General features: G+C 39.2%; 1 protein-coding gene across 2 annotated transcripts in view; it reads right to left on the reverse strand.

Moving 5' to 3' along the window:
- Positions 1-3209: 3209 nt before the first annotated feature.
- Positions 3210-25407, reverse strand: part of LOC127422071 (coronin-1C-A-like) — a 42089-nt gene continuing 19891 nt past the window's right edge. For both annotated transcript variants that reach the window (XM_051665424.1, XM_051665430.1), the window contains exons 2-11: positions 20063-20262; positions 11547-11669; positions 11282-11411; positions 9668-9849; positions 9454-9573; positions 9265-9366; positions 7454-7599; positions 5964-6021; positions 5220-5465; positions 3210-4841 (exon numbers count right to left, since the gene is read on the reverse strand). In XM_051665424.1, coding sequence (XP_051521384.1) covers positions 4722-4841; positions 5220-5465; positions 5964-6021; positions 7454-7599; positions 9265-9366; positions 9454-9573; positions 9668-9849; positions 11282-11411; positions 11547-11669; positions 20063-20262 — 1427 coding nt within the window. In that variant the 3' untranslated portion in view covers positions 3210-4721. The remainder of the gene's footprint in view (positions 4842-5219; positions 5466-5963; positions 6022-7453; positions 7600-9264; positions 9367-9453; positions 9574-9667; positions 9850-11281; positions 11412-11546; positions 11670-20062; positions 20263-25407) is intronic.

Below are 25407 nucleotides of genomic sequence, written 5' to 3' on the forward strand. Positions count from 1 at the left end.
TGGGTAAATGTAAGAGGACTATTTCGAAGTCTGTTGTAAGTGCCACACTTCCTGCTGCCAGCTGGTGACACTATGACCATGACCCACAATAGCCACATACCTGTGATTAGCCCCCAAGACAAAACATACATCTCAATTTTGATCTAATTCACACAATGCATGCAGAAGATATAACACTTCATGTTTCCTTATTTTTGCCATTAATTTAATGCATCGCCATGACAACACTGTTCAATATATCAAAAATCAGTTAGCATTTTAGCATCTTCAGTGTCTTGGCATAATGTTGCTCACATTTGGTGAAAGTCACATTTATCCCCTAGGAGGAGTATTTAAAAGTTCAGGGCCTGAAATTTTTCTAAAAATCCAAATTCAATCCAAATTGGCCAACTTCCTGTTGGACGGAGCTAATGACTATAATTATTAAAGTTGTCCGGCTTGATGAGAACAATATGTGTACCAAGCTTGGTGACTGTAGGTGAAACTGACCCCACCAATTTAGTCAAAAGGTGGCGCTACAGAGCCCCCCAGCCACCCGCATATGTTATCTTTTGCCCAGGCCTAATGGCCAACAACACTGATATGTGTGCCGAATATCATGAAAGCATGATAAGTGCCTCAAAATACCCAAATATATGAAGAAAGGAATAATAACATTTAATGCATTGCCATGGCAACACTATTTAAGATATCAAAAATCCCTTAAAAGTTTTACATCAGCAGTGTCTTGACATTTTTCTTACATATTTTTGAGCAATTCAGGTAAAAATAACAGGGCTATTTCAAAGTCTGTTAAAAGTGCCACACTTCCTTCTGTCAGTTGGTGGTGCTACGACCGTGACCCACAATAGCCACATCAATGTGATCAGCCCGCAAGGCCAAACATACGGCTCAATTTGTATGTAAATCACACGATGCATGCAGAAGATATGAGAGACTCCCTGTATCCCATTTTTTGACGTTACTTTATCGCATTGCCATGGCAACACTGTTCGATATATCAAAAATTTGTTTAGCATTGTCAATGTCTTGTTATGATGTCACCCACATTTGTTACCTGTAACTTGAAATCCCTAGGAGGAGTATTTCGAATTCCAGAACATGCATTTTTCAAACAATCCATAATGGCAGACTTCCTTTTGGGCTGAGCTTACGACTGTCAACACAAAAGTTGTCCAGCTTGATGAGATCTATATATGTACAAAGTTTGGTGTTGGTAGCTCAAAGGGGATGTGTTGAGCCCCCCCCCCAACTTTGCCCATTCCTAATGGCTGACGACTCTAACGTGCGTGCAAAGAGTTTTCACGCATGTTAAGTACCCCAAAAGTACTGAAAACCTTGAAAAGAAGATGAAGAATCCTTAGAAGAACAATAGGGTCTCCGCACTTTCAGTGCTTGGGCCCTAATAAATTTTTGTACTAATCAACATTATGCAACAAATGCTGTCAATTGAGCTTAACATGTATTGAACCTGGAATATTCCTTTAAAATACTTTTTCAAATGTATAGCCACAAGGCGTAAACAAAATGTAAACATTATATGTGTTAACATGATTTTAGTATGATAAAATCTCTGTTCTGCATTATTTTAGTGAGATAAATCTACTTACAGGGTTTACCAGTTATAATATGAGATATAACTTAACACTGATAAGGTTAGTAAGCAATTTTATCACACTAATATCATGTTAACACTTATAATGTGTATGTCTTGTGGCTATACTTTTAAAACAGGGTGTATTTTAATGTTTATTGATTAGCCCCATTCACTTAAGTGCCTTCCTGTAACCACAATTTTTGCTTTTCTTTTTATTAAGTCGAAAATATTTTTGTGGTGCCACAAATGCTGTCATCTGAGCTTAACTTGTATTGAACCAGGATCATTCCTTTACTGTAATATTGTGTGATTAAAGCTGCATACATTATAGTTATAGAAGCATTAGCAAAATTCTGTTTAAAATAGTTTTAGATGCCGTATAATGTCACACTGCAGGATGGGTAAACTACCCAATTAGATCTTGGTCTTGACTCTTCTTAACTAATGCTTGTGACATAGCAAGGACGAGAAGCATGTGGCCTTTAAACAGAAGCAATCAGGTCACTAAGGAAGAGGTTTATGTTTCCTGTGCTCACATGAATCACGGGGGAGAGGGCACATGTGCTGTGAGCCACTCCTGGAACAATGAAGTGGGTGTTTAGAGCAGAACTATATAGTACTGCTGAGGCAAACCTCAAACCAAATAATTGCAATATAATGAGCAGAAGATGAATGGCAGCACTAAATGGTAATGACACATCTCAATAGACATATACAATATTTGTAGGAATACTCTTGAGGTTCATCTTCAGGAATATTAAACATATGGGCCCCTTCTTAGTATTCTAAAATAATTAGCTTTCAATACGGCAGCCCTTTGAGGCATCTTGGACTAATAATGACTTGTCAAGACATACAAGATTGTGAAAACAGCCGCTTTTAGAACATCCAGGCTAATCTCAAGAGATTTGAGGCCGAAGGATGTAGTATGTCTTCTTTTCATGTTATTCTTGCCTCACTGCAAAATAATAACATTAGAATGAAGGATAAGAAGCCAAGTAAGCATTTGTTAACCTGGAAGTGAACAAAGAAAATATAGCACAATGAAATGGTTTCTCAGGCATCTCATGTAACATTAAAGGTGCACTCAGTCATTTTTTCCTCATTAAAAAAAGCGGTACTTCTTAAGAAATTAATTGTAATTTCAAAACATATGTATAAAATGATGACCACTCACATGAGATGAAGACTCCAGTCACATCAGTAATCTAACACAAAGCTGTTTATTCTACATGGAGAGGGTCCCCTCATGGGGGCTGCCATGTTAGAATCACATGACCGGCCGAATGCTAATCGCTTAATATCAGTTACAGCCCCTGTCATTGAACACTTTCACTCATGGATTAAATTAATCATGGCTGACTGTAAATTGTTAATTTTTACATTGGCATCTGTAACTGAAAACTATTGCATTAGAACGATGCTGCATCCAGGCCACTAGGTGTCATTGTAAGTCTAAGACGACATGAACAAAAACTTACTGAGTGCACCTTTAGCAGCACAGGGGCATGTAAACTCATATTGGCAGACATCATAAACTTAATTTTGGTTGTTCAAATTAGTAAACGATCTATCAAAACAGCAAGAAAATGAAACCACAGAATTCATGAAGAAGTATAAATGAAAGGATTTATTGAATATTCAACAATTTATTTTATTTTAGGTGAAATTTGGAATGCATGCACAAGACTGGTTAGGACACAGATAAGTGCTCAGATTCATGGATGTTGTCCTCCAGCAGGAGGCCTGTCTAAAACCAGTAATACACACAGAGGCACCAATACATTTACAGTACATATACATCAGAAGATCTCGCAGGTAGCCACTGCTTCTTAAAACCAAATTCACATATCAAAGCATGTGTCTGTCAGCCCAATATTCTGTAACATGATTGAAAAATAATTAGAATGTGGGTAATGGAAACTAGAGAGCATGGATAATGTTTGATAATGTCAAAACAAGATGATAATATTTCCTTGGGCAAAAACTTCATGCAAGTTTTGAGCATCCGATGTTGTGACTCCAAAGTTGTTTATTTCCTGAGGTGCAACAGTAATTTCATAATTACTATAAAGCTGAAACAGCTGTAGGTATTTGATTTATGAAATCTATGCATAATTAACACGCTGATGCTAATAAATCCTGTAAGAAATTTTAGATTGACGTTCACATTCATTTTGCAACATGATGTTATTGCTTCAGGATATATTGTGGTATATCCTGAAAAACCCTGTTGTCGGATGCTTTATAATGAATTATGTTGATCTCAAAGCAGCATGTGCTTTAAACTCCAGTTATCATGATCACCACAAGGGACAATGTTGGACTGCTTTTAAAATCCTAAATGTCAAATGAGCAGCTCACTGCTGTGTGAGTATGTGTGTTTGCTGTAAGCACTCCATAAGTTTGAATGGTTATGAACATCTCTTAGATTTCACTACATCATACACTTATCTGTGATTAGTTTCTGCAGTACCAACAGCCTTTGCATCACTTCAAAATCACATCAACACATTTCAGACTGCCTTTGCTTTGCTGATGTCCCACTTTGAATAGTATTACATGTAAATCCTTGTTTTTCAAAAAGTAACTTATCTACAACTGGGAAAAAACATACAAAAGTAGAAATAAAAAGAGAGGTGACTGTGTCACCTCAAATTTGGCAGCACAACATAAAAGGAAAGTAAAATACTGATGTGTATATACAACACTCTGTAACATACTGGTTAATATCAGAATACTGATGAAACAATATTACAATAACAAAAAAGTATGAACATTTTTAACAAAATGTAAAACATCAGTGTGACAAGGAGGAGGGTGGGGCCAGGCGTGTGTCCTCACGGCCCGGCCCCACCCTCCTCGTCATCAAAATCAGTTAAAACCAACGACCACCCATTGCCACTATATTCCTTTTTGCTATGCAAATTCTTGAAGGAGACTTGACAAAAAGTAAAAGTCCATCTTGGAATGTTGCTTGAAGTTGTCTTCATGAGAAACACCAAGCGGAATGATTGAGTCAAATTGAGAATTTTGGCAGTGACTGACCCCCACCCCCCCTCCCGCCCCAGCTGAATCTCACACTCTCCATACTGACAGAATGGCTCAGATCAGCACCAGTGTCTTAGATTGCCACTTTAGCCACCTGCTCTTCCAGTTTGGCGATTCTCCTGTCCTGCAGTGTGACCAGATCTCTAAGGGACTTCACTTCTCGCAGCAGCTCCTCTAACTTCACTTCATTCTTCTACAGAGCAAGATGAAGAAACAAGAAAATGTGTTTCAGCACAAATTGAATACCATTCCATTCTTATTCTTAGTTTTCTAGGTAGCCTAGTCAGGGGTCATAGGAATAATCAGAAAAAGTGGGGAGGACACATTATAAACCTTATCAGCTTGGCTAATGAATTTTAATTAAATATTACATTTAATTAAAATTAATGAGCTATGCTAATAAGGATTATAATATATATATATATATATATATATATATATATATATATATATAGAATAATACTGTACAAAATATATTATGTAAAGCAAATCAGAAATCTTAAACCCAACAAGGGGAAAAATTAAAAACACATGCTAAAAAAACAGGTTCACCATTACACATCAGCCTTACTCTGGTTAGCTGGGGAGAGGCGGCAGGCTTCTGAGGAATAGGTGGCTCCTCCAGCTTTTTGGGTGTCTTGTTATCCAGCACATTTTTCTTGACTACTTTAAGGTCGCGGTTCTTGCCCGGCACATAGCCATGTTTAAGGGAGATCAGGATTGGTTCACCGTTCTTGCCTTCAAACCACTCCTCTGCCTCTATCGCAGGGTCAGGGCCTGCTGTGTCGGGATACAGGTCATCCTGGAAGAGGTCTGACTGCCAGGAGCAGAAGAGACCGGAAACACAGTAATCAATATTTTGCCTACATGTAATAATGCTGTTTGTTTTCTATGAAAATATATGACACTTTTAAGTTAATTGAAAGCTAGCAACACCCATTTTCTTCATTCATTTATGACCATTAAACTGCACTTGATTTAGCTTTGCCAAAAATAACAAAAAAAAAACACAAAATATATTTATTTTTTTCAAAACAATTGCACTTGGAATCATGTTATACTCCAGCATAACCCTTATCTAACCTACCCAGTCCCAGACATGTATTTCATTTACTAAATCACTTCCATACAAAAATGCTACAATGTTTATACTGATGCACTGAACATTGTTAAAATCACTGATTTGCTGACTGCTGTTAAGCGTTTTGAAAAGTCACTTTGAATAAAAAAGCATCTGATAAATGAAAACATGTACAAGTAAGAAAATCAGAAATACTGTTTTCATAAACAACAAACACAATAAAGTAAAAAGTACCTTTCTAGGGACGGTCATGATAATTGGCTCACACTTTCTCTCATGAAGTTTATAAAACCTGAAAAAATTAACAGACATGCCAATATAACTATGACATACTTCCATAACAACAGTAAAAAATAAAAAATAAATCTTAACACCAAAAGTGAAGAGCACTGAGGAAATCTGATAGAAGATCTTTAACCACATAAATACTACACACAGCCTGTTTCACATCTAGCTGGAATGTTAAAAGTGCTGTAAACACTAGAATTCTAGAATTTCCACAAACTGAGCCGTTGGATTAGCCATGCCTCCTCTTTCTAAAACCCCACACTCAAAAAATAGCACCCTCCACTGACAATAGTTATGAGCAACATGGCATAAAAATTTAATTAAGTCTTAATAATTAGTTGCAACTACAACACTATGAAAACGCACAAAATGATTGACAGGCGGAAAGCGTCAGAGACCGCGGCTCGAAAACACATTTTGTTTGCTGTTTATAGAGTCTAGTGCTGTCACAGAGAGCTGTGAGATTTGTCAGGACACTTATTTAATTAATATCTTTCAGGGAAAAGGAATTTCTTTTGCATACCTTTCCATGGAAATATTTTTTGCCTGCATCACCTTTAAGTTCAAATTTTGTAAATTTTATTGCAAAATAACCTTAGTGGACATTTCATGGTTAAAAGAGAAATATATAAATAAATATTAAAATACTTTTAAGACAATGTTGATGTTAATTTCAACATATAGTAATGTGTTTATAAAATCAAAAGTTGTTAACATTAGTTAGTGCACTATGAACTAACAATGAACAATTACATTTTTATTAACTACATTAATTAAGATTAATAAATGCTGTAAAAAATGCGTGATACCTAATGCATTAACAAATGTTAACGAATGGAACATTATTGTAATGTGTTACCGATATTTTAACAAATAAATAATGTTTAACAAAGATATACTATAGAACTTAAAATCTTATGTCAGCATGGATTCTAAAGCTAATGATCTTTAAAATGAAATTTCAATGACAATTGGAAGCAACAGCAATACATAATCACACTGTGGGCTCCATTAGGTTTTACAGTCCATTATAAAAGGTCTCCCCCTAGTGGAGGAAATAAACTTAGTAAGTAAGCTTAGTTTCAGTAAAATGTATATAATAAAGATATAATAAAGACCAGGGGCTGTATTATCTATAGTTCTATATGAGATCCTAACTTAAATAAATCACCATGGTTACTAAACAGATAAGATTGGAATGTACAGTTTTTGTCATAAAGACCAGTTTTTCAGACACAAACTCACCCTGTGATCAACTGCCAATGCTGCAGGCAAAATAATTTCAGATTATTTTAGTTACATTTTGAGGCCCTTTTTGATCATCATTGCTCTATACTCTTTTTCTAAAATATTGTATAATAATTTGTTCCTAAATGGTTACAAGCAAATATTCTATTGTGTTTTATTGACAAACAAAACAACTTCAAAACTCATACCTGGCTATCTCACACTTGTTGACGTCTAGGCCTCTTTTAGGCATATAGCCCATGCCCCTCTGGGGCTCCTTGCTGGAAAATGTGTTGAGGTAGTGCACATACGGCGCCTCGTCTGTGATCTCAAAGTAACGGATACTGCTGTCACCCTGGAAAAGCAAACAAATAAATGTAGGTTTTAAGATATGTTTCTTTATAACCCACACTGTTCTTTTCTTAGCAATGTATTACATCCTGCTGTTCTAAAAAAACCTCCTTAACCCCTCAACAAGCTGCAGTCCTTTGATATTGCTTTTGTATGTACAGTACTAAGAATCAAAAAATGTACGGCATCATACTGTTGGTGTGATCTGCTATATGTTACTCATGTCAATAAAATTGGCCGCGGTCGGCGGCCATTCCTCCGCTCTCAGGCGGCCGGGCTCCTCCGTCCCCTGGCGGATGGCTGCGGCTGCTCCATTGGGGTGGATCGTAGTGCCGAGGAATCTACTACAGCGCATCCCTCCTCCTTCCCGGGTTGCGGCACCAGTGTACCACACTTCAATGGAAAGGAGGAGGCGAGAACCGGCTTGATGATATAAATAATATTTTAATGAAAAACTGAACCAAAAGACACACACACACAGGTGTCGGGCAGCTGCCCGTAACTCTCTCCCTGTCGCACTACTGTCTCTGGTCACTTTTATCCCTCTTAGGCTTAATCAGCCTAATTAGGGGCCGGATGTGTGGAATCACGACCCGGCCCCACCCTCCACCCTGCCACATTCCTCCCTCGTTCTCTCAGGCCGGGGAGCCCCCGGCATGACGTACAACCCCACCCCCCCCTTCTGCCTTCTGCCCTGTCTGCCGGCAGGTCATCCCTGTCTACCTGGATCAGGGAGGGGACAAGGGGAGGGAAACAATTATAATAACAACAAAAAAAAAAACGCAGTACTTACACACTATAACAGTGATCTTACCTACTAAAAAACACAATAATAATATTTAAAAGAGAGGGAAAGGCCAACACAGAGTGGCAGCGGGAGAGAGAGAGAGGAGAAAGCAAAAAAAAAATTTATTTACTCGCCGGTTCTCCGATACGCCGTAGCCTGGTCCTTGGCCACTCCTCCACCCTCTAGCGGACGACAACCGCGCCTCCCCGGGGGGATTGGAGGCAGTCCTTTGGCCCCTGGCGGACTGAACGCCCCGCCGTGTTCCGGTGGACGGAAGGGGTCTCCCCCGCCCCTGGCAGTGGTCCTCCCGCTCCAGGCGGTCGGCCAGGAGCCCCTCCCCGCTCGCAGTCGGCAGTTCTCAGACCCCGCCACGTTTCAGCGGCTGGTAGGGGTCTCCTCTGCCCCTGACAGCAGCCCTGACTGCTCCAGGTGGTCAGTTAGGAGCCCCTCCTCCCCTCGCGGTCGGCGGCCGTTCCTCCGCTCTCAGGCGGCTGGGCTCCTCCGTCCCCTGGCGGATTGGGGTGGATTGTAGTACCTAGGAATCTACTACGGCGCATCTCTCCTCCTTCCCGGGTTGCGGTACCAGTGTACCACACTTCAATGGAAAGGAGGAGGCGAGAACCGGCTTGATGATATAAATAATATTTTAATGAGAAACTGAACCAAAAGACACACACACACAGGTGTCGGGCAGCTTCCTGTAACTCTCTCTCTGTCGCACTGCCGTCTCTGGTCGCCTTCATCCCTCTTGGGCTTAATCAGCCTAATTAGGGGCCGGGTGTGCGGAATCACGACCCGGCCCCGCCCTCCGCCCTGCCACATTAATGTATAATTCATTCATAGACCCATTTGCCAGTGTCACATAAGAAATAGCAACCCCACCTTTCCACACAGGTACACAACATTGGTGTCAGGGTCATAGAAGGGAAGCAACACTCCATTGCTGGTGTCCATTTCATGCACAGATATTGGCTCCATGTTTTTCTTAAAGGGACACATAAAAAAAAATATTGTGTAACACTGTGTAAAATAAAATATAATTTTAGAAAAAAGTCCATTCATTTGGCTTACTTGATTCCATAAGGCCAGCTGCCGTTCACTCATACGACTGAAGCCCGTGGTAAAGATGTTTCCATCAGCCAGAAAGATGGCCCTCATTGGTCGTGCCCCTTCATGGGCCTTGTCCTTTTCCTGTGAACATCAATGCCAGTGAGACACTCAGAACCATGAAATAATAAGACCCCCCCACAAGGCTTCAACGTAACAGTGAGATGTTTTCACTTACTGCAGTGATCTTCCCTTTGCGTGGATCGATGACGCGGACTTTCTTGTCTTTGCATGCGGTACAAATGAGGCTACCGTTGCGACTCCAGCAGACGCTGAAGATCACATCAGGATGCATATCCTCCAGGTTGATCAGGGCTTCTCCTGAGCCCACGTTCCAAATGATGATGAGATTATCACATCCTGATGGAGGAGGGAAGACAAAATTGGTTCTTTGATCACAGTCATGCAAATTAAACAGTTACATGTTGGTTTTGAGAAGCTGTTTAAGAAAATTTAAATAAAGGATGAAAAGTATCTCTGCATTTTTTACATTAACTTTAATGTGCAATTTGATATTCCAAAAGATAAGGATCATTATCTCTTTTCTTTTATATATTATGTAAGATAAAATAACAATCGGTCTATATTTAGACCAATATTTCTTTTTTAATTATGGATTTAAAGGGATAGTTCACCCAAAAATTCTCTCATCATTTACTCACCCTCATGACATCCCAGATGATGTGTATGACTTTCTTATGCTGAACACAAACAAAGATTTTTTGAAGAATATTTCAGCTCTGTTGGTCCTCACAATGCAAGTGAATGGTGACCAGAACTCAGAAAGTCTAACAAGGACATACTGTAAAGTCACCATAAGAGTAAACCAATATGACTCCAGTGGTTTAATCCATGTCTTTACAAGCGATATGATAGGTGTGGGTGAGAAAAAGATCAGTATTTAAGTCCTTTTTTTCTGTAAATCTACACTTTCACTTCCACATTCCGGTGTGGAAGTATCTTTTACTGTCACATTCAGCCACCTACTGATCGGGGCTGGTCAAAGGTGGATATTTATTGTAAAAAAGAACTTAAATATTGACCTGTTTCTCACCCACACCTATCATATAGCTTCTGGAGACATGGATTTAACCACTGGAGTCATATGGTTTACTTTTATGCTGACTTTATGTATTTTTTGGAACTTCTGAGTTCTGGTCACCATTCACTTGCATTGTGAGGACCAACAGACCTGAGATTTTCTTCTAAAAATCTTTGTTTGTGTTCTGCAGAAGAAAGAAAGTCATACACATCTGGGATGGCATGAGGGTTAGTAAATGATTAGAATTTTTTTTCATTTTATGGGTGAATTATTCCTTTCATGATAACACTGATGTGATGCACAATGACAAAGATAATGAATGTAAAGTAGTTAAGTAGTAAACAGCCTATAAAAAATTATTTGGAATATTTAATTCCAGAATGGATGATGTCATTCCTGGGTGCTGATTGGTCAATACAGCAACCAATTCCAGTTGTGCTAAAATACACATTATAGTAAATGAAATAAAAAAGCTATGACTTGACACATAGCTGCACAACATCCTTAGAAGCCAATTATTAACTTTAGTTTTTACATGTCAGGGACTAAATCTTCGAAAAGGTGGATGGAATTTGCTTAATAAAATATAGTTTAAATGAAAATTAGTGTTCTTAATATTTTTATTATGTAGTTATAAAAGACGAATGTGAATTCGTATCAGTTAAATATGGAATAAATAAACAAATAAAATATTAAAATTCTAAATCGAAGGAACAGAAAGAAAGTAGGCAACCACATTCATTACCCTACCTGCACTTAGCAGTACATTGCGGGCTGTTGGATGCCACGTCACGATCCCAACTCTCTTAGAATGGCCCTCCAACACCACTACTGGCTCAGAAAGAGGAGAGGTGAGGCCATTCTCAGGGATCTGCCACACCTGTGAGACAAAAATGTGGATATTTTAGGAGACACAGTGATGAGGAATGAATGGGGCACAAGCTACCTGCAACCCTTCTTGGTTTCTGAACAGGGTTTGAGAGGACATGTTGTTGAGTGAAGGAGCTGCACATACCATTACTGTGCAATCTTCGGAGCCGCTGGCAATGACATGATCATTGTGTGGGCACCAGTCGATGTCAAGCACAGGGCCTGTGTGACCGCAAACAGTGGGGTAGGCCTTGTCAATACGACCCGTCTGCAAACAGAAACCAGTAGCCGAGAGCATAAATTTCTATGTAATTTCTATAATGCAATTTCTAGCTGAAGAAGAGCTTTTAGAGCTGAGCATTACAAAACTTTACATTACAATTTTACATGACTTTTCAAGATTGTATACATTTCTATTACTTTTCCAGGCCTGGAAATCACAAATGAAAAATTCCTTGATATTTACATGTTTATGACAGTGGGAACCCTATACATTCCATAAAGCTAACAGGCATTTAGGTGTCTTATATGACAGTAATATATATATAGTACTAGTTCTGCAATCAATATACAATGAATATACACTCACCGGCCACTTTATTAGGTACACCTGTACATCTACTTGTTCATGCGATTATATAATCAGCCAATCTTGTGGCAGCAGTGTAATGTATAAAATCATGCAGATATGGGTCAGGAGCTTCAGTTAATGTTCACATCAACCATCAGAATGGGGAAAAAATGTGATCTCAGTGATTTAGACCGTGGCATGATTGTTGGTGCCAGATGGGCTGGTTTGAGTTGATCTCCTGGGATTTTCACGCGCAACAGTCTCTAGAGTGTATAAAGAATGGTGTGAAAAACAAAAAACATCCAGCGAGTGGCAGTTCTGTGGATGGAAACGCCTTGTTGATGGAGAGGTCAACGGAGAATGGCCAAACAGGTTCGAGGTGACAGAAAGGCTACGGTAACTCAGATAACCACTCTGTAAAATTGTAGTGAGCAGAATAGCATCTCAGAATGCACAACATGTCGAACCTTGAGGCGGATGGGCTACAACAGCAATAGACCACGTTGGGTTTCAATTCTGTCAGCCAAGAACAGAAAACGGAGGCTGCAGTGGGCCTACCATCTGTGTACCTCAGCAGAAATCCAGATTTGTCAGACCAGGCAATGTTTTTCCAATTGTCTACTGTCCAGTTTTGGTGAGCCAGTGCCCACAGCCTGAGCCTGTTTCCTGTTCTAAGCTGACAGTAGTGCTAACCGGAGGGGTCTTCTGCTGCTATAGCTCATTTGCCTGAATGTTCGACATGTTGTATGTTCAGAAATGCTTTTCTACACAGCACTGTTGTAACGCGTGGTTATTTGGGTTACTGTCACCTTCCTGTCAGTTTGGACCAGTCTGGCCATTCTCCTCTGACCTCTGTCATTAACAAGCCGTTTTCACCCACAGAACTGACGCTCGCTGGATGTTTTTTGCACTATTCTCTTTACACTCTAGAACAGAGGTGCCCAAACTTTTTCCTACGGAGGGCCAAAAATCAATCTTGATTGAGGGCTGTGGGCCAAAAGAGAACATTTCATTATAACAAACTCAAGGGCTGGGGTTTGGATTCACCCCCTTACATATGGGGGGTATTCCATAACGTACATTGTTACTAAAAACATTCACATATTTCCAAGTATTTTGGCAATTAATCAAACAATGAACATTAGTCAGAGATATGAAGTGGTTGATGTTCTGTAAAATTATTATTGTATCATTAATAATGTTTTATTTAACATCAAGGCTATTTAACACATCCAGATTTGATTTTTGTTAATATTGTTATTAACTACATTGTAGCATTTGCTTATTTTAACACATGAGCATGACACCGAACTGATGCGAAGCGTGAAAAGCCGGCTGTGCGAGTATATGGCGCGAACATCCGCCACTGACTCGGCACAACAGACAGCATGAAACAAATAATGTTCAGTGAAAATTCAAATGAAGAATGCGATGGATATATTAATTTGGAACTATATCAGATTGCAGAGGGATTTTTTAACCCAGAGCTTCCGTTAATTTCCGACCCTGCATGGAAATAGAGATGGAAATGAGAGATGTAACAGGTGTTTATGTGTCTCTTTTCATCAGGCAGCTGGTACATTACACAAAGTAGTTTTTGCTATTTCTGCCTTTCTTGCAGATGTGCTGCATTATGAAAAATTAGGGAGTGGCAAGATATGAAAGGCGTTCGCCGTCAACGCTTGCAATGTTAACAGCTTTGTTGATTATAAACAGGAACGATATACAGTTGAAGCCAGAAGTTTACATACACCTTAGCCAAATACATTTAAACTCAGTTTTTCACAATTTCTGACATTTAATCATAGAAAACATTCCCTGTCTTAGGTCAATTAGGATCACTATTTTAAGAATGTGAAATGTCAGAATAATGATTTATTTCAGATTTTATTTATTTTCTCATATTCCCAGTGGGTCAGAAGTTTACATACACTTTGTTAGTATTTGGTCGCATTGCCTTTAAATTGTTTGTACTTGGGTCAAAACATTTTGGGTAGCCTTCCGCAAGCTTCTCACAATAAGTTGCTGAAATTTTGGCCCATTCCTCCAGACAGAACTGGTGTAACTGAGTCAGGTTTGTAGGCCTCCTTGCTCGCACACGCGTTTTCATTTCTGCCCTCAAATTTTCTGTCGGATTGAGGTCAGGGCTTTGTGATGGCCACTCCAATACCTCCAATACCTCCACAACTTTGGAGATACGCTTGAGGTCAGCAGTGGCTTCTTCCTTGCTGAGCAGCCTTTCAGGTTATGTTGATATAGGACTCATTTTACTGTGGATATAGATACTTGTCTACCTGTGTCCTCCAGCATCTTCACAAGGTCCTTTGCTGTTGTTCTGGGATTGATTTGAACTTTTCACACCAAACTACTTTCATCTTGTAACAGCTCACAAACAGAAGGGGAGGAGAACACAGGGAAGCAGGTTTTTCCAGGCTCAGGTAGGACTTTTAATTGGCCACTTCAATGCTTTACAACTTCACAAACTTGTCAGCTTCACAGGCACGTAGACTTAAATTCATTAGCTTCACAGGTACTAGTTACTTAAACACATCAGCTTAACAAACATAACAGATTAAATGTAGCAGCTTCAGGAGCACTGTGGCCTTCCTTGTGCCAGACTCTCTCACTCTCTCTGCTGGTGGTGTGGCTGCTTACATGTCACTCTCCCCATGCTCACTGGAATTAGAGACAGGTGTTACACATAATCTAGCTCAGGTGCAAGCGCCCTTACCGATTTCTCTCTTTCCGGACAGACACTTGGCCACGCCCCCGCTGCCACACATCTCTAGGAGACAGAATGCATCTCCTTCCTGAGCGCTATGATGGCTGCGTGGTCCCATGGTGTTTATACTTGCATACTATTGTTTGTACAGATGAACGTGGTACCTTCAGGCATTTGGAAATTGCTCCCAAGAATGAACCAGACTTGTGGAGGTCCACAATTTGTTTTCTGAGGTCTTGGCTGATTTCTTTTGATTTTCCCATGATATCAAGCAAAGAGGCATTGAGTTTGAAGGTAGGCCTTAAAATACATTCACAGGTACACCTCCAATTCAGTACAACTCCTATCAGAAGCTAATTGGCTAATTGTCTAAAGGCTTGACATCATTTTCTGGAGTTTTCCAAGCTGCCTAAAGGCACAGTTAACTTAGTGTATGTACACTTCTGACCCACTGGAATTGTGATATTGTATTATAGATATAATATTAAATCTGTGGAGTGGTTAAAAAATGAGTTTTAATGACTTTAACCTAAGTGTATGTAAACTTCTGACATCAACTGTAGTTTTATCGCGTCGCTCGCTTACGGAGACATGGTATAACACCATTTGCATGTCGAATTAACAGGTTTAGAAAGGTTTATACATCTGTAACATCTTAAGTTCAGTATCTATGTGACAAAGCACTCTCACTGCGTGTGCTCACACTTCTGACAGCTGCACAAGAGAGAGAGGGAGAGACAGAGAGGATTTGGGCTGCTACTATAATTATAGTTTGATACAAAAACAAGTTTATTGATTTGATTTGTTCATCTGTATCTATTGGTTTACTAATATAGAGACTAATTTGCAGCTGCACTGTAAAGTGTATAAAAGTGTGCGGGAATTTCCCGCATTATAAACGTGGAAATTGCGTGATTTATTAAAACTGTGCGCAATAGCCACAATCCCGCACCGAATTTCAGGCTCTGCAAACTGTTTTATATTAAAATATTAAACTTGCCCTGGTTCCCCTCCTTTATAATTTCATTATACCAAAAAAAAAACAAAAAAAAACATTACTCTGAAATCTGCTAAATTAATACAATGAAAAGCTGCATCAATAGCATTTTTTTTTTCACTCGTCATATATTTCAAGGCGGGCCAATTCAAAGGTCATCACAGACGGGCCCTAGTTTGGGCATCTCTGCTCTAGAGACTGTTGTGCGTGAAAATCCCAGGAGATCAGCAGTTACAGAAATACTCAAACCAGCCCGTCTGCCACCAACAGTCATACCACGGTCGAAATCACTGAGATCAAATTTTTTCCCCTGAGATCATTAACTGAAGCTCCTGACCCATATCTGCATGATTTTATATATTACACCGTTGCCACATGATTGGCTGATTAGATGAATAAGTAGGTGTATAGGTGTTCATAATAAAGTGATATATACACTGCTCACTGGATCTTTTTTGTTTTTGGCACCATTCAGTGTATAATCTAGAGACTGTTGTGTGTGTAAATCCCAGGAGATCAGCAGTTACAGAAATACTCAAACCAGCCCATCTGGCACCAACAATCATGCCACGCTCCAAATCACTGAGATAAAATTTTTCCCCATTCTGATGATTGATGTGAACATTACTGAATGAAGCTAATGACTCGTATCTGCATGATTTTATGCACTGCACTGCTGCTACACGATTGGCTGATTAGATAATCGCATGGATGATTGTTGGTGCCAGACGGGCTGGTTTGAGTATTTCTGTAACTGCTGATTTCCTGGGATTTTCACACACAACAGTCTCTAGAATTTATTCAGAATGGTGCCAGAAACAAAAAACATCTGGTGAGCAGCAGTTCTGCAGATGGAAATGCCTTGTTGATGAGAGAGGTCAACAGAGAATGGCCAGACAGGTTTGAACTGACAAAGTCTACGGTAACACAGGTAGCCGCTCTGTACAATTGTCGTGAGAAGAATTGCATCTCAGAATGCTATTCTGAGATGCGGGTTGGTGCTGTTTTGGTGGCACAAGGGGGACCTAGTACACAGTATTAGGCAGCTGGTTTTAATGTTGTGGCTGATCGGTGTGTATATTTATACACGGTCAAAAGTTTTGAAACACTTACTCATTCTTTATTATATTTTTTATTTTTTTTCACATTTAGAATAATAGTAATGTCATCAGAACTATGGAATAACATAAATGGAACTATGGGAATTATGTTGTGACTAAACAAAATCCAAAATAAATCAAAACTGTGTTATATTTTAGCATCTTCAAAGTAGTCACCCTTTGCCTAGAATTTGCAGACATGTACTCTTGACATTTTCTCATCCAACTTCTTGAGGTATCACCCTGGGATGCTTTTTAAACAGTACTGAAGGAGCTCCCAAGTATGTTGGGCACTTATTGGCTGCTTTTCTTTATTATTTGGTCCAAGTCATCAATTTCAAAAAAATTAATTTTTTAATTAAATTTTAGTTTTATAATGAAATAAATTAATATGGTGGCACAATTATATTTTTGTCTGCAAAACTAATTTCAAACATTTAAGCATACGCCTTCAGATCAAAAGATTTTTAAGATCATGAGAAACATTTCAGTCAAGTGTTTCAAAACTTTTGACCAGTAGTGTATATATATATATATATATATATATATATATATATATATATATATATATATACACACACACACACACGCACCGATCAGCCACAACATTAAAACCACCTGCCTAATATTGTGTAGGTCCCCCTTGTGCCGCCAAAACAGCTCTGACCATTCGAGGCATGGACTCCACAAGACCTCTGCAGGTGTCCTGTGGTATCTGGCACCAAGACGTTAGCAGCAGATCCTTTAAGTCCAGTAAGTTGCAAGGTGAGGCCTCCATGGATCGGAATTGTTGGTACAGCACATCCCGTAGATGCTAAATCGGCTTGAGATCTGGGGAATTTGGAGGACAAGTCAACACCTTGAACTCTTTGTTAAGTTCCTCAAACTATTCCTGAACAATTTTTGCAGTGTGGCAGGGCGCATTATCCTGCTGAAAGAGACCACTGTCATCAGGGAATACCGTTGCCATGAAGGGGTGTACGTGGTCTGCAACAATCTTTAGGTAGGTGGTACGTGTCAAAGTAACATCCACATGAATGCCAGGACCCAAGGTTTCCCAGCAGAACATTGCCCAGAGCATCACACTGCCTCCGCCGGCCTGCCTTCTTCCCATGGTGCATCCTGCTGCCATCTCTTCCCCAGGTAAACGATGCACACGCACCCGGCCGTCCACATGATCTAAAAGAAAACGTGATTCACCAGACCAGGCCACCTTCTTACATTGCTCCATGGTCCAGTTCTGATGCTCACGTGCCCATTGTAGGTGCTTTCGGCGGTGGACAGGGGTCAGCATGGGCACTCTGACCAGTCTGTGGCTACACAGCCCCATGTGAAGCAAGCTACAATGCTCTGTGTGTTCTGACACCTTTCTATCATAGCCAGCATTAAGTTAATCAGCAATTTGTGCTATAGTAGCTCTTCTGTGGGATCGGACCAGATGGGCTAGCCTTTGCTCCCCACACAGATCAATGAGCCTTGGGCGCTCATGACCCTGTCGCCGGTTTACTGGTTGTCCTTCCATGGACCACTTTTGGTAGGTGCTAACCACTGCATACTGGGAACATCCCACAAGACCTGCCGTTTTGGAGATGCTCTGACCTAGTCGTCAAGCCATCACAATTTGGCCCTTGTCAAAGTCGCTCAGATCCTTTCGCATGCCCATTTTTCCTGCTTCCAACACATGAAATTCAAGAACTGACTGTTCACTTGCTGCCTAATTTATCCCACCCCTTGACAGGTGCCATTGTAACGAGATAATAAATGTTATTCACTTCACCTGTCAGTGGTTTTAATGTTGTGGCTAATCAGTGTATATACAGTATATATATATATATATATATATATATATATATATATATATATATATATATATATATATATTTAAGAAATATCACACAAGCAAGAATGCGATATGGCCCTACATCAGCACTGCTGTGATTCGGCTGCAGGCCAAATGCCGTAGCTAAATACAGCAGTGCTGATTTAGGGCCATATAACATGACTGCGAGTGTGATATTGGTTATATACAAAAGTTCAATGAACAAGTACATAAAAAAAGAAATAGGAAAAACTGAGTACGGTCATAAAAACGCATTTGTGCATGGAACTACTTTCTTATGCGACGGATCAGAATCTGCCATTGCTGGTTCAAACCAAATGATGCGTCCAATCCTTCATTAGTAATTCAAAAATGTCACTTCAGAAATAGTATCGCGGCTTGTGCTGTTTCTTCCAAGATATTGGATGAACAAGGTTGGATGGATGTGTGTGTGTGAGAGAGAGAGAGAGAGAGAGAGAGAGAGAGAGAGAGAGAGTGAGATGGAGCGTGTGCTATCACCTGTTGCCACTCCCAAGCAGAGATGCTGTCAGCTTTCTGAAGATCAGCTTTCTCAGTGGAAAAATAGTCGTCCAAGCAGGGGTATTTCTCCCTATTTCGTGGTAGCCGGTGCGCAAGAGTCATTCACTATAGAAACCGCAGTCTCCATTTTGAACAGTGTGTCCTCTCCAATGTGGAAAGAGGTAAGCACTTTGAGTTTGTGTAATTAATCAGTCTGTTGTGTCTCTCAGCTTTAATGAGCTGTAATGCTGAAGTTGTTTGTTTAAAGCCTTTAAAGCTATTTCCTAGCTTTAGTAGTGTAGTAGTAATACGAGCGATCATGTAGTGCTGTTGTATGTAAACACTGACTGACGCTGACTTCACGTCACCTAACTGGCTCATATTACACACAAAAATGATCTTTTGCCAACACCAGCTGGCTAACATATGTAATGTCAAAAAAATTACATGTAAAGGGACACATATACAGTAGCTCTTAACACATCTGCACTGCTCTTACACTTTAGTTTAGAACAGTACGAACACAAGTGGAGTGATACACAGTGAAGCGTCCGAGTGATGATGGTGTGAGACCATCAGTACTCATGGAACGTCTCTCATCCAATCAGATTCGAGGACTGGAACTAACTGTTTTATATATATATATATATATATATATATATATATATATATATATATATATATATATATATATATATATATTTATATATATCATTCATGGTAACACTAGTTTTTAAAAGCATTTTACTTTTTAGAACCTAGTGACCATTTTATTCAGATAAACGATCTCCAGGGAGGAAATAAAAACAACTAGCAAACTACTTTGTACTCTTCTAATACTGAATTAATTCTAAACTAACTTTTGTATGTTGTTTAAAACAAATATGATCTAATATTATGTTATTGCTGTAAATTGCTGCAATTATTGCTTACCTTTTGCAGAGGAAGAACAAGAAAAGCTCCACCGCCACTAGCTTCCACAATAATTGCGACAAATTTGGGGTTTACTGCACAAAAGGAACTGTCCCATGTAACCCGCGAAACCCTGATGTCGTCATAGCACTGGTCATTCTTCACCGCCTGGCCAAACACATGACGGAATTTACTCTGTCGTACCACTCGTCTGATCATTTCTGAGAAGAGAAGAGTAAAAAGATATGGTAGATTATGTTCTTCCTTGTCATATAATGATCCTTTTATATCACAATTTAGGCTTAATAATTGAACATAAATATTAGAATGCAAAAACCTACAAGTCTATATTTTGTGACATTATGCATTCTTAATGACAGATGAATGAATGCATTTTCAATGGTTTTCTTTTGAGTTTAGCCTTAATATTGAGTGTTTCATATTAGGGTAAGAAGAGATGTCAGCTAGAAACCGCTGGGAAACAGTTTTCCATTCCACTCTGTATACACTCCTGCATAGGAGACAAGTGGGGAAATCAATTGCAATATTATGTGTGAACCAATACGGCTAGACTCAACAAAAACATATTACACTGAGTAAACTTGTATAGTCAACCTGCAGAAAACCTTCAATATTAAGCAATTCCACATTGCTTTTTGACATAAAACATTCTGTATTTGATGATTTAAGTAAGGTTTATAATCTTTAAATGTATAAAAGTAAATGTTTTCTTTGCTGTTTTACTGTCTTTCCTAAACTGGTAAAATGATTGTCTTTATTTATCAAGTAGGATAAATGTAGGATGAATTCTCAACAATACATGCAAGTTCATTTGAATTCCTAGAGGATCAACTCTGACAGCACACGTACATCACCCAGACGTCTATGTGATGTGTGTCTTTTAGGGGTGTAATGGTACACAGAAGTCATGGTTCGGTACGTACCTCGGTTTTGGGGTTATGGTTCGATTCGAGTTCGGTACAACAGGAAAAAGCAACAAATTCCAAATGCTAGGTTTCTTTTCATTTATTTTGAACAGACAGTAGTGCAAATTACAGTTTGTTCCACCTAGCAGCATTTAGTCCCCCCTGAGGTAGTTGGTACAGTACAGCCTCCTTTATTTTTATTTATTTTATATTTAGTTCAATAACAGATAAGTACAATGCAAAAAGTACAAGGCAAATATAAGGCATTGTGGTACAGTTCAGAGTATGTGAAACGGAGAATAACAACAACAACTAAAACATAAAATGAACATATATATATATATATATAAAAACATGGGATAAAAAAGTGCTATATAATATTAGGGCAGTTAAATGAATTTGAAAAGCTTTAACATTTTTATTGTTTTTATAAGCTTTTTGTTTTGTGATCTCATGTTTGAAAGGGTTTCAAAGTATATTGTGAGATCAGTATTACCAAAGGTAATATATGAGGGTTTCTTTTGAGTTATTTTTGTCTTATGAATATAAAACTTTGCCAAAATAATTAAAAGATTAATAATGTAATTTTGTTTTTCAGAAAAATATGGGTTTTGAAAACAAAGTAAAATAAGGTTCTAAATTAAGAGTTTTGCTTAATTTTTTTGCCATATCTATTTTAAAGTCAGTCCAAAAAGAAATAGAAAAAGGACAATAAAAAAATAAATGTTCAATATCTTCAAATGATGTGTTACAAAAAGTACATTTATCACAAACAGTGTGAATATATCTACTAATGGCTGCATTTACAGGATAACATCTATGAATAATTTTGTAAATTATTTCTATTACTTTATTAGAAATAACATATTTATATGGTAATGTCCAAATGCTGTGCCAAGATAGACAATGACAGCCTCCTTTAGTGTATTAAGTACTAAGTAATCAGAATGCACTCTTGCATAGGCCATATTTTTTTGTAGTTGATAAAAAAACAAAAGGTATTTGGTCACAATCAGCTACAAAACTGAAAAAGCATCTCTTGTGTTATAAAAGTACAAAATAAATAGAATAATAAAAAATAAAAACTTGTGCATTAGGAGAAGCCATTCTTGTTTTGAGTTGGTGCGTAGATGGTCTCTTCTTCTTGTACTCTTTTTCCTGTTGTGGCGGTTAGCAAACATCGTTGCATTACCGCGTGCGCCCCCTTCTGGATTGGAGTGTGGATCGCCTGTGACTGACTCACATGTTATTCTTCGTCTGATTGCATGCACAGAATTGTGACGTTAGTACCGTGATGGTTCGGGACGAATACATGTACCGTTACACCCCTAGTGTCTTTACATCTGGAAGACATATTTGTTAGGTTGTTTGCTCATCTGCAAAAAGACGTTTCCTCTTGGATGTCGATAAGACATTCAGCAGATGTCTATGAGACGTTTATGATTTAGAATGTTTGTAAATCTGATATTGTTAAGATGTTTAGAAGATGTTAATAAAAATGTGATGCCTTCCAGATGAAAAGATCTAAAACAGACATCTTAGAGACATATGTGTGTGTAACACGGTTCAAATGGCAAGGAGGTGGCGGGAACCGGCTGAACAGTCAAAATAATGTTTAATGAAAACTTAAAAGACACAAACATAAACACACACGGCAGCTGCGTGTGGCTCTCAATCTCTCATTCTGCCGCATCCAGCTCGGCTTTATCCCTCTCCTTGGCTGATTAGCCTGATTGAACCTGCATGTGTGGCCCCTGGATGGAGCATGATAAATGTCTCAGAACTGACCCACTATGAACACCATTTTACAGGCTAGAGCGCTGTCTACGAGACGTCTTTACTAAACGAAATGGAATGTGTTCACTAATTGGTGCTTTTCACATGGCAAAGACCCAGTGAACTGCCCCACACCTGAAATTTTTACATTTCTTAGAGCGATTGGACACAGGGCTCACTCCATCAAAGCTCAAAGTTTATGTGGCGACTATCTCTGCGTATCATGCACCTGAAGCCGGCACCTCTAAAGGTAAACATGATTTGATCATAAAGTTCCTTAGGGGTGCGAGGCGGCTAAATTCCCCTCGCCCAGCTACAATCCCGATTTGGGACCTAACTTTGGTCCAAAAAGACACCCCTTAAGCCTTTGGACTCAGTTAAATTACGTGCGCTTTCTCTAAAGACCACATTACTGCTGGCTCTGGCCTCAGTAAAACAGGTCGGTGATTTGCAAGCACTGTCGGTCGACAATTCATGTCTGGAGTTTGGTCTGGGTATTTTAGTAGTCACCATCAAACCCAGTTTATCCACATCTTTCAGAGCTCAGGTGGTTCACCTTTAAGCCTTTTACCCCTCCTCCATTTAATTCGGATGAGGAACAGTCCTTACATTTGTTATACCCTGTGCAAGCGCTGCACACATATGTTGACACCAGCAAGTTCTGACTGTCTGACCAGCTCTTTGTGTGCTATGGAGGACACACAAAAGGAATGTCTGTCTCCAAGCAAAGACTTTCTCACTGGATCGTTGATGCGATCACCCTGGCTTATGAGTTGCAGAGTGCGAATTGCCTAATTGGTGTTAAAGCACACTCAACTAGAGGCATGACCTCTTCATGGGCATGGATGAATGGTGTGTCCTACAAGACATATGTTTTGCAGCAGGTTGGTCTTCTCAAAACACATTCGCAAGGTTTTACAACCTAGATGTAACATCTCTCTTCGCAAGTCCTCTCTGTCTAGAGCACTTGCCATTTCATTGGCTAAACATTACTTCTGCCCTTTTTAAGTACAGGCTCCCCCATCAATTTACACAACCGTCTGCATTCAGACCATTGTAATTTTCCATAAAGTCCCAAGCACTTTCATTATTAATAAAACTTCCTACCCGACTGGGTTCGTGAAGGGGTTAATTCTTACTATATGACTAAAGTTCATATATCCATTCTAAGTGTTCCCCTCCTGGCTCACCATGAGGGTTATTCACTTGCGGCATACTCATGTCAGTCGCCATCCCACAGGACTGTGGCGTCATGTTCTTTCGAGTATTATGCTTCGGTATCCCTCTCTGGGAGGGTTATGTCATGTAGATGGGACTCATTTTCCCATATGCATCAGCGTAACGCAATGTTGAGTGAACTGAATCGAAAGGGAACGTCTCGGCTACGTATGTAACCTCGGTTCCCTGAGATGAAGGGAATGAGACATTGTGTTAACTGGCTGCGCTACAGACTTTTGAGGTTCAAGCGATGCACTCTTTGTCCCTCAGTCAGAAAAATCTGAGGAATGGTGTTTGCGTGCCCGCTTATATACCGGACAGCTTCATTAGCTCATTCAATCTTAGGATTGGTGTTACTGTAGAAGGGTTTCAACTAGGTCGTCGGAAAAGGAGTGTCAGCATGAGGCAACGTCTTGTTCTCTTCATCTCAGGGAACCGAGGTTACATACGTAACCAAGACGTTTTCCTGTCCAACCACTGGGTGGCGTCATGATGATTCTAATTGCCTATTTTCCATTTCTGGTCTCCAGACACCAATAATTAATGATATCAAAGTAACTAACCTCTGACCATCGCATCATGCCATCTACACACTCAGGTGAGGCACTGTCTATAAAAAAAATGGCCATCTGTACTCCGTGAAGTATTGGCATGTCTTTTGACATTTTTTTACAAATGTAATACCTTAAACATTACATTACCCGCCAAGAATATACAGCAATGGAGACCAGAAATTGAAAACAGTCGAATTGTGGAACACTTCCGCGTTCAGGAAAAAGGTGTAATATATATATATATATATATACACACACATACATACGATTGATTGATCGATAGACAGACAGACACCGGGTAGCCCCACGATTGCCGTGATTCCCCGTGAATGCCCCCTTTTTGCTCTGCAGCGAATGCACATTCATAGGAAAAAATATGCTATGAATTGTCGAATGACGTGCGGACACCATATTTCTTTATGTGCTGTGCTATGGGATGTGGCAAAAGTCGGTGAAAGTTTTGTTTCTATTTATAAATCTTAAAAAGTTGACACTGTTATTTAATTAACAGAGCCAAAATGCGATTTTTGTTTCAATAAAGTTTTATCTTTTAAGTGACACGGCTTCATTTCCCCAAAGTCAGGCAGCGATGAAGGGGGAGAGCATGGATAAAAACACTTGTCGGTCTTTTGCTAATTTATTCAGACATGTCAGTTATCTCTACACGTGTCATTTATAACATCATCAGTTCTGATACAATTAAACTGGAAATGCACATAGGATGATGATATTCATAACACCCAGACTACACAAAGGTATGTGATAATTGTAACACGTTGTAATGAATGAAAAAGCACTACACTGTGAATATATAGTATATATTTAATGTGTATATATTAAGGTGTCAATAAACAACACATCATAAGATTAAGAAGTTCAGACTTTATTCACA

The sequence above is a fragment of the Myxocyprinus asiaticus genome, chromosome 3, assembly GCF_019703515.2.
Source record: "Myxocyprinus asiaticus isolate MX2 ecotype Aquarium Trade chromosome 3, UBuf_Myxa_2, whole genome shotgun sequence".
NCBI lineage: Eukaryota > Metazoa > Chordata > Actinopteri > Cypriniformes > Catostomidae > Myxocyprinus > Myxocyprinus asiaticus.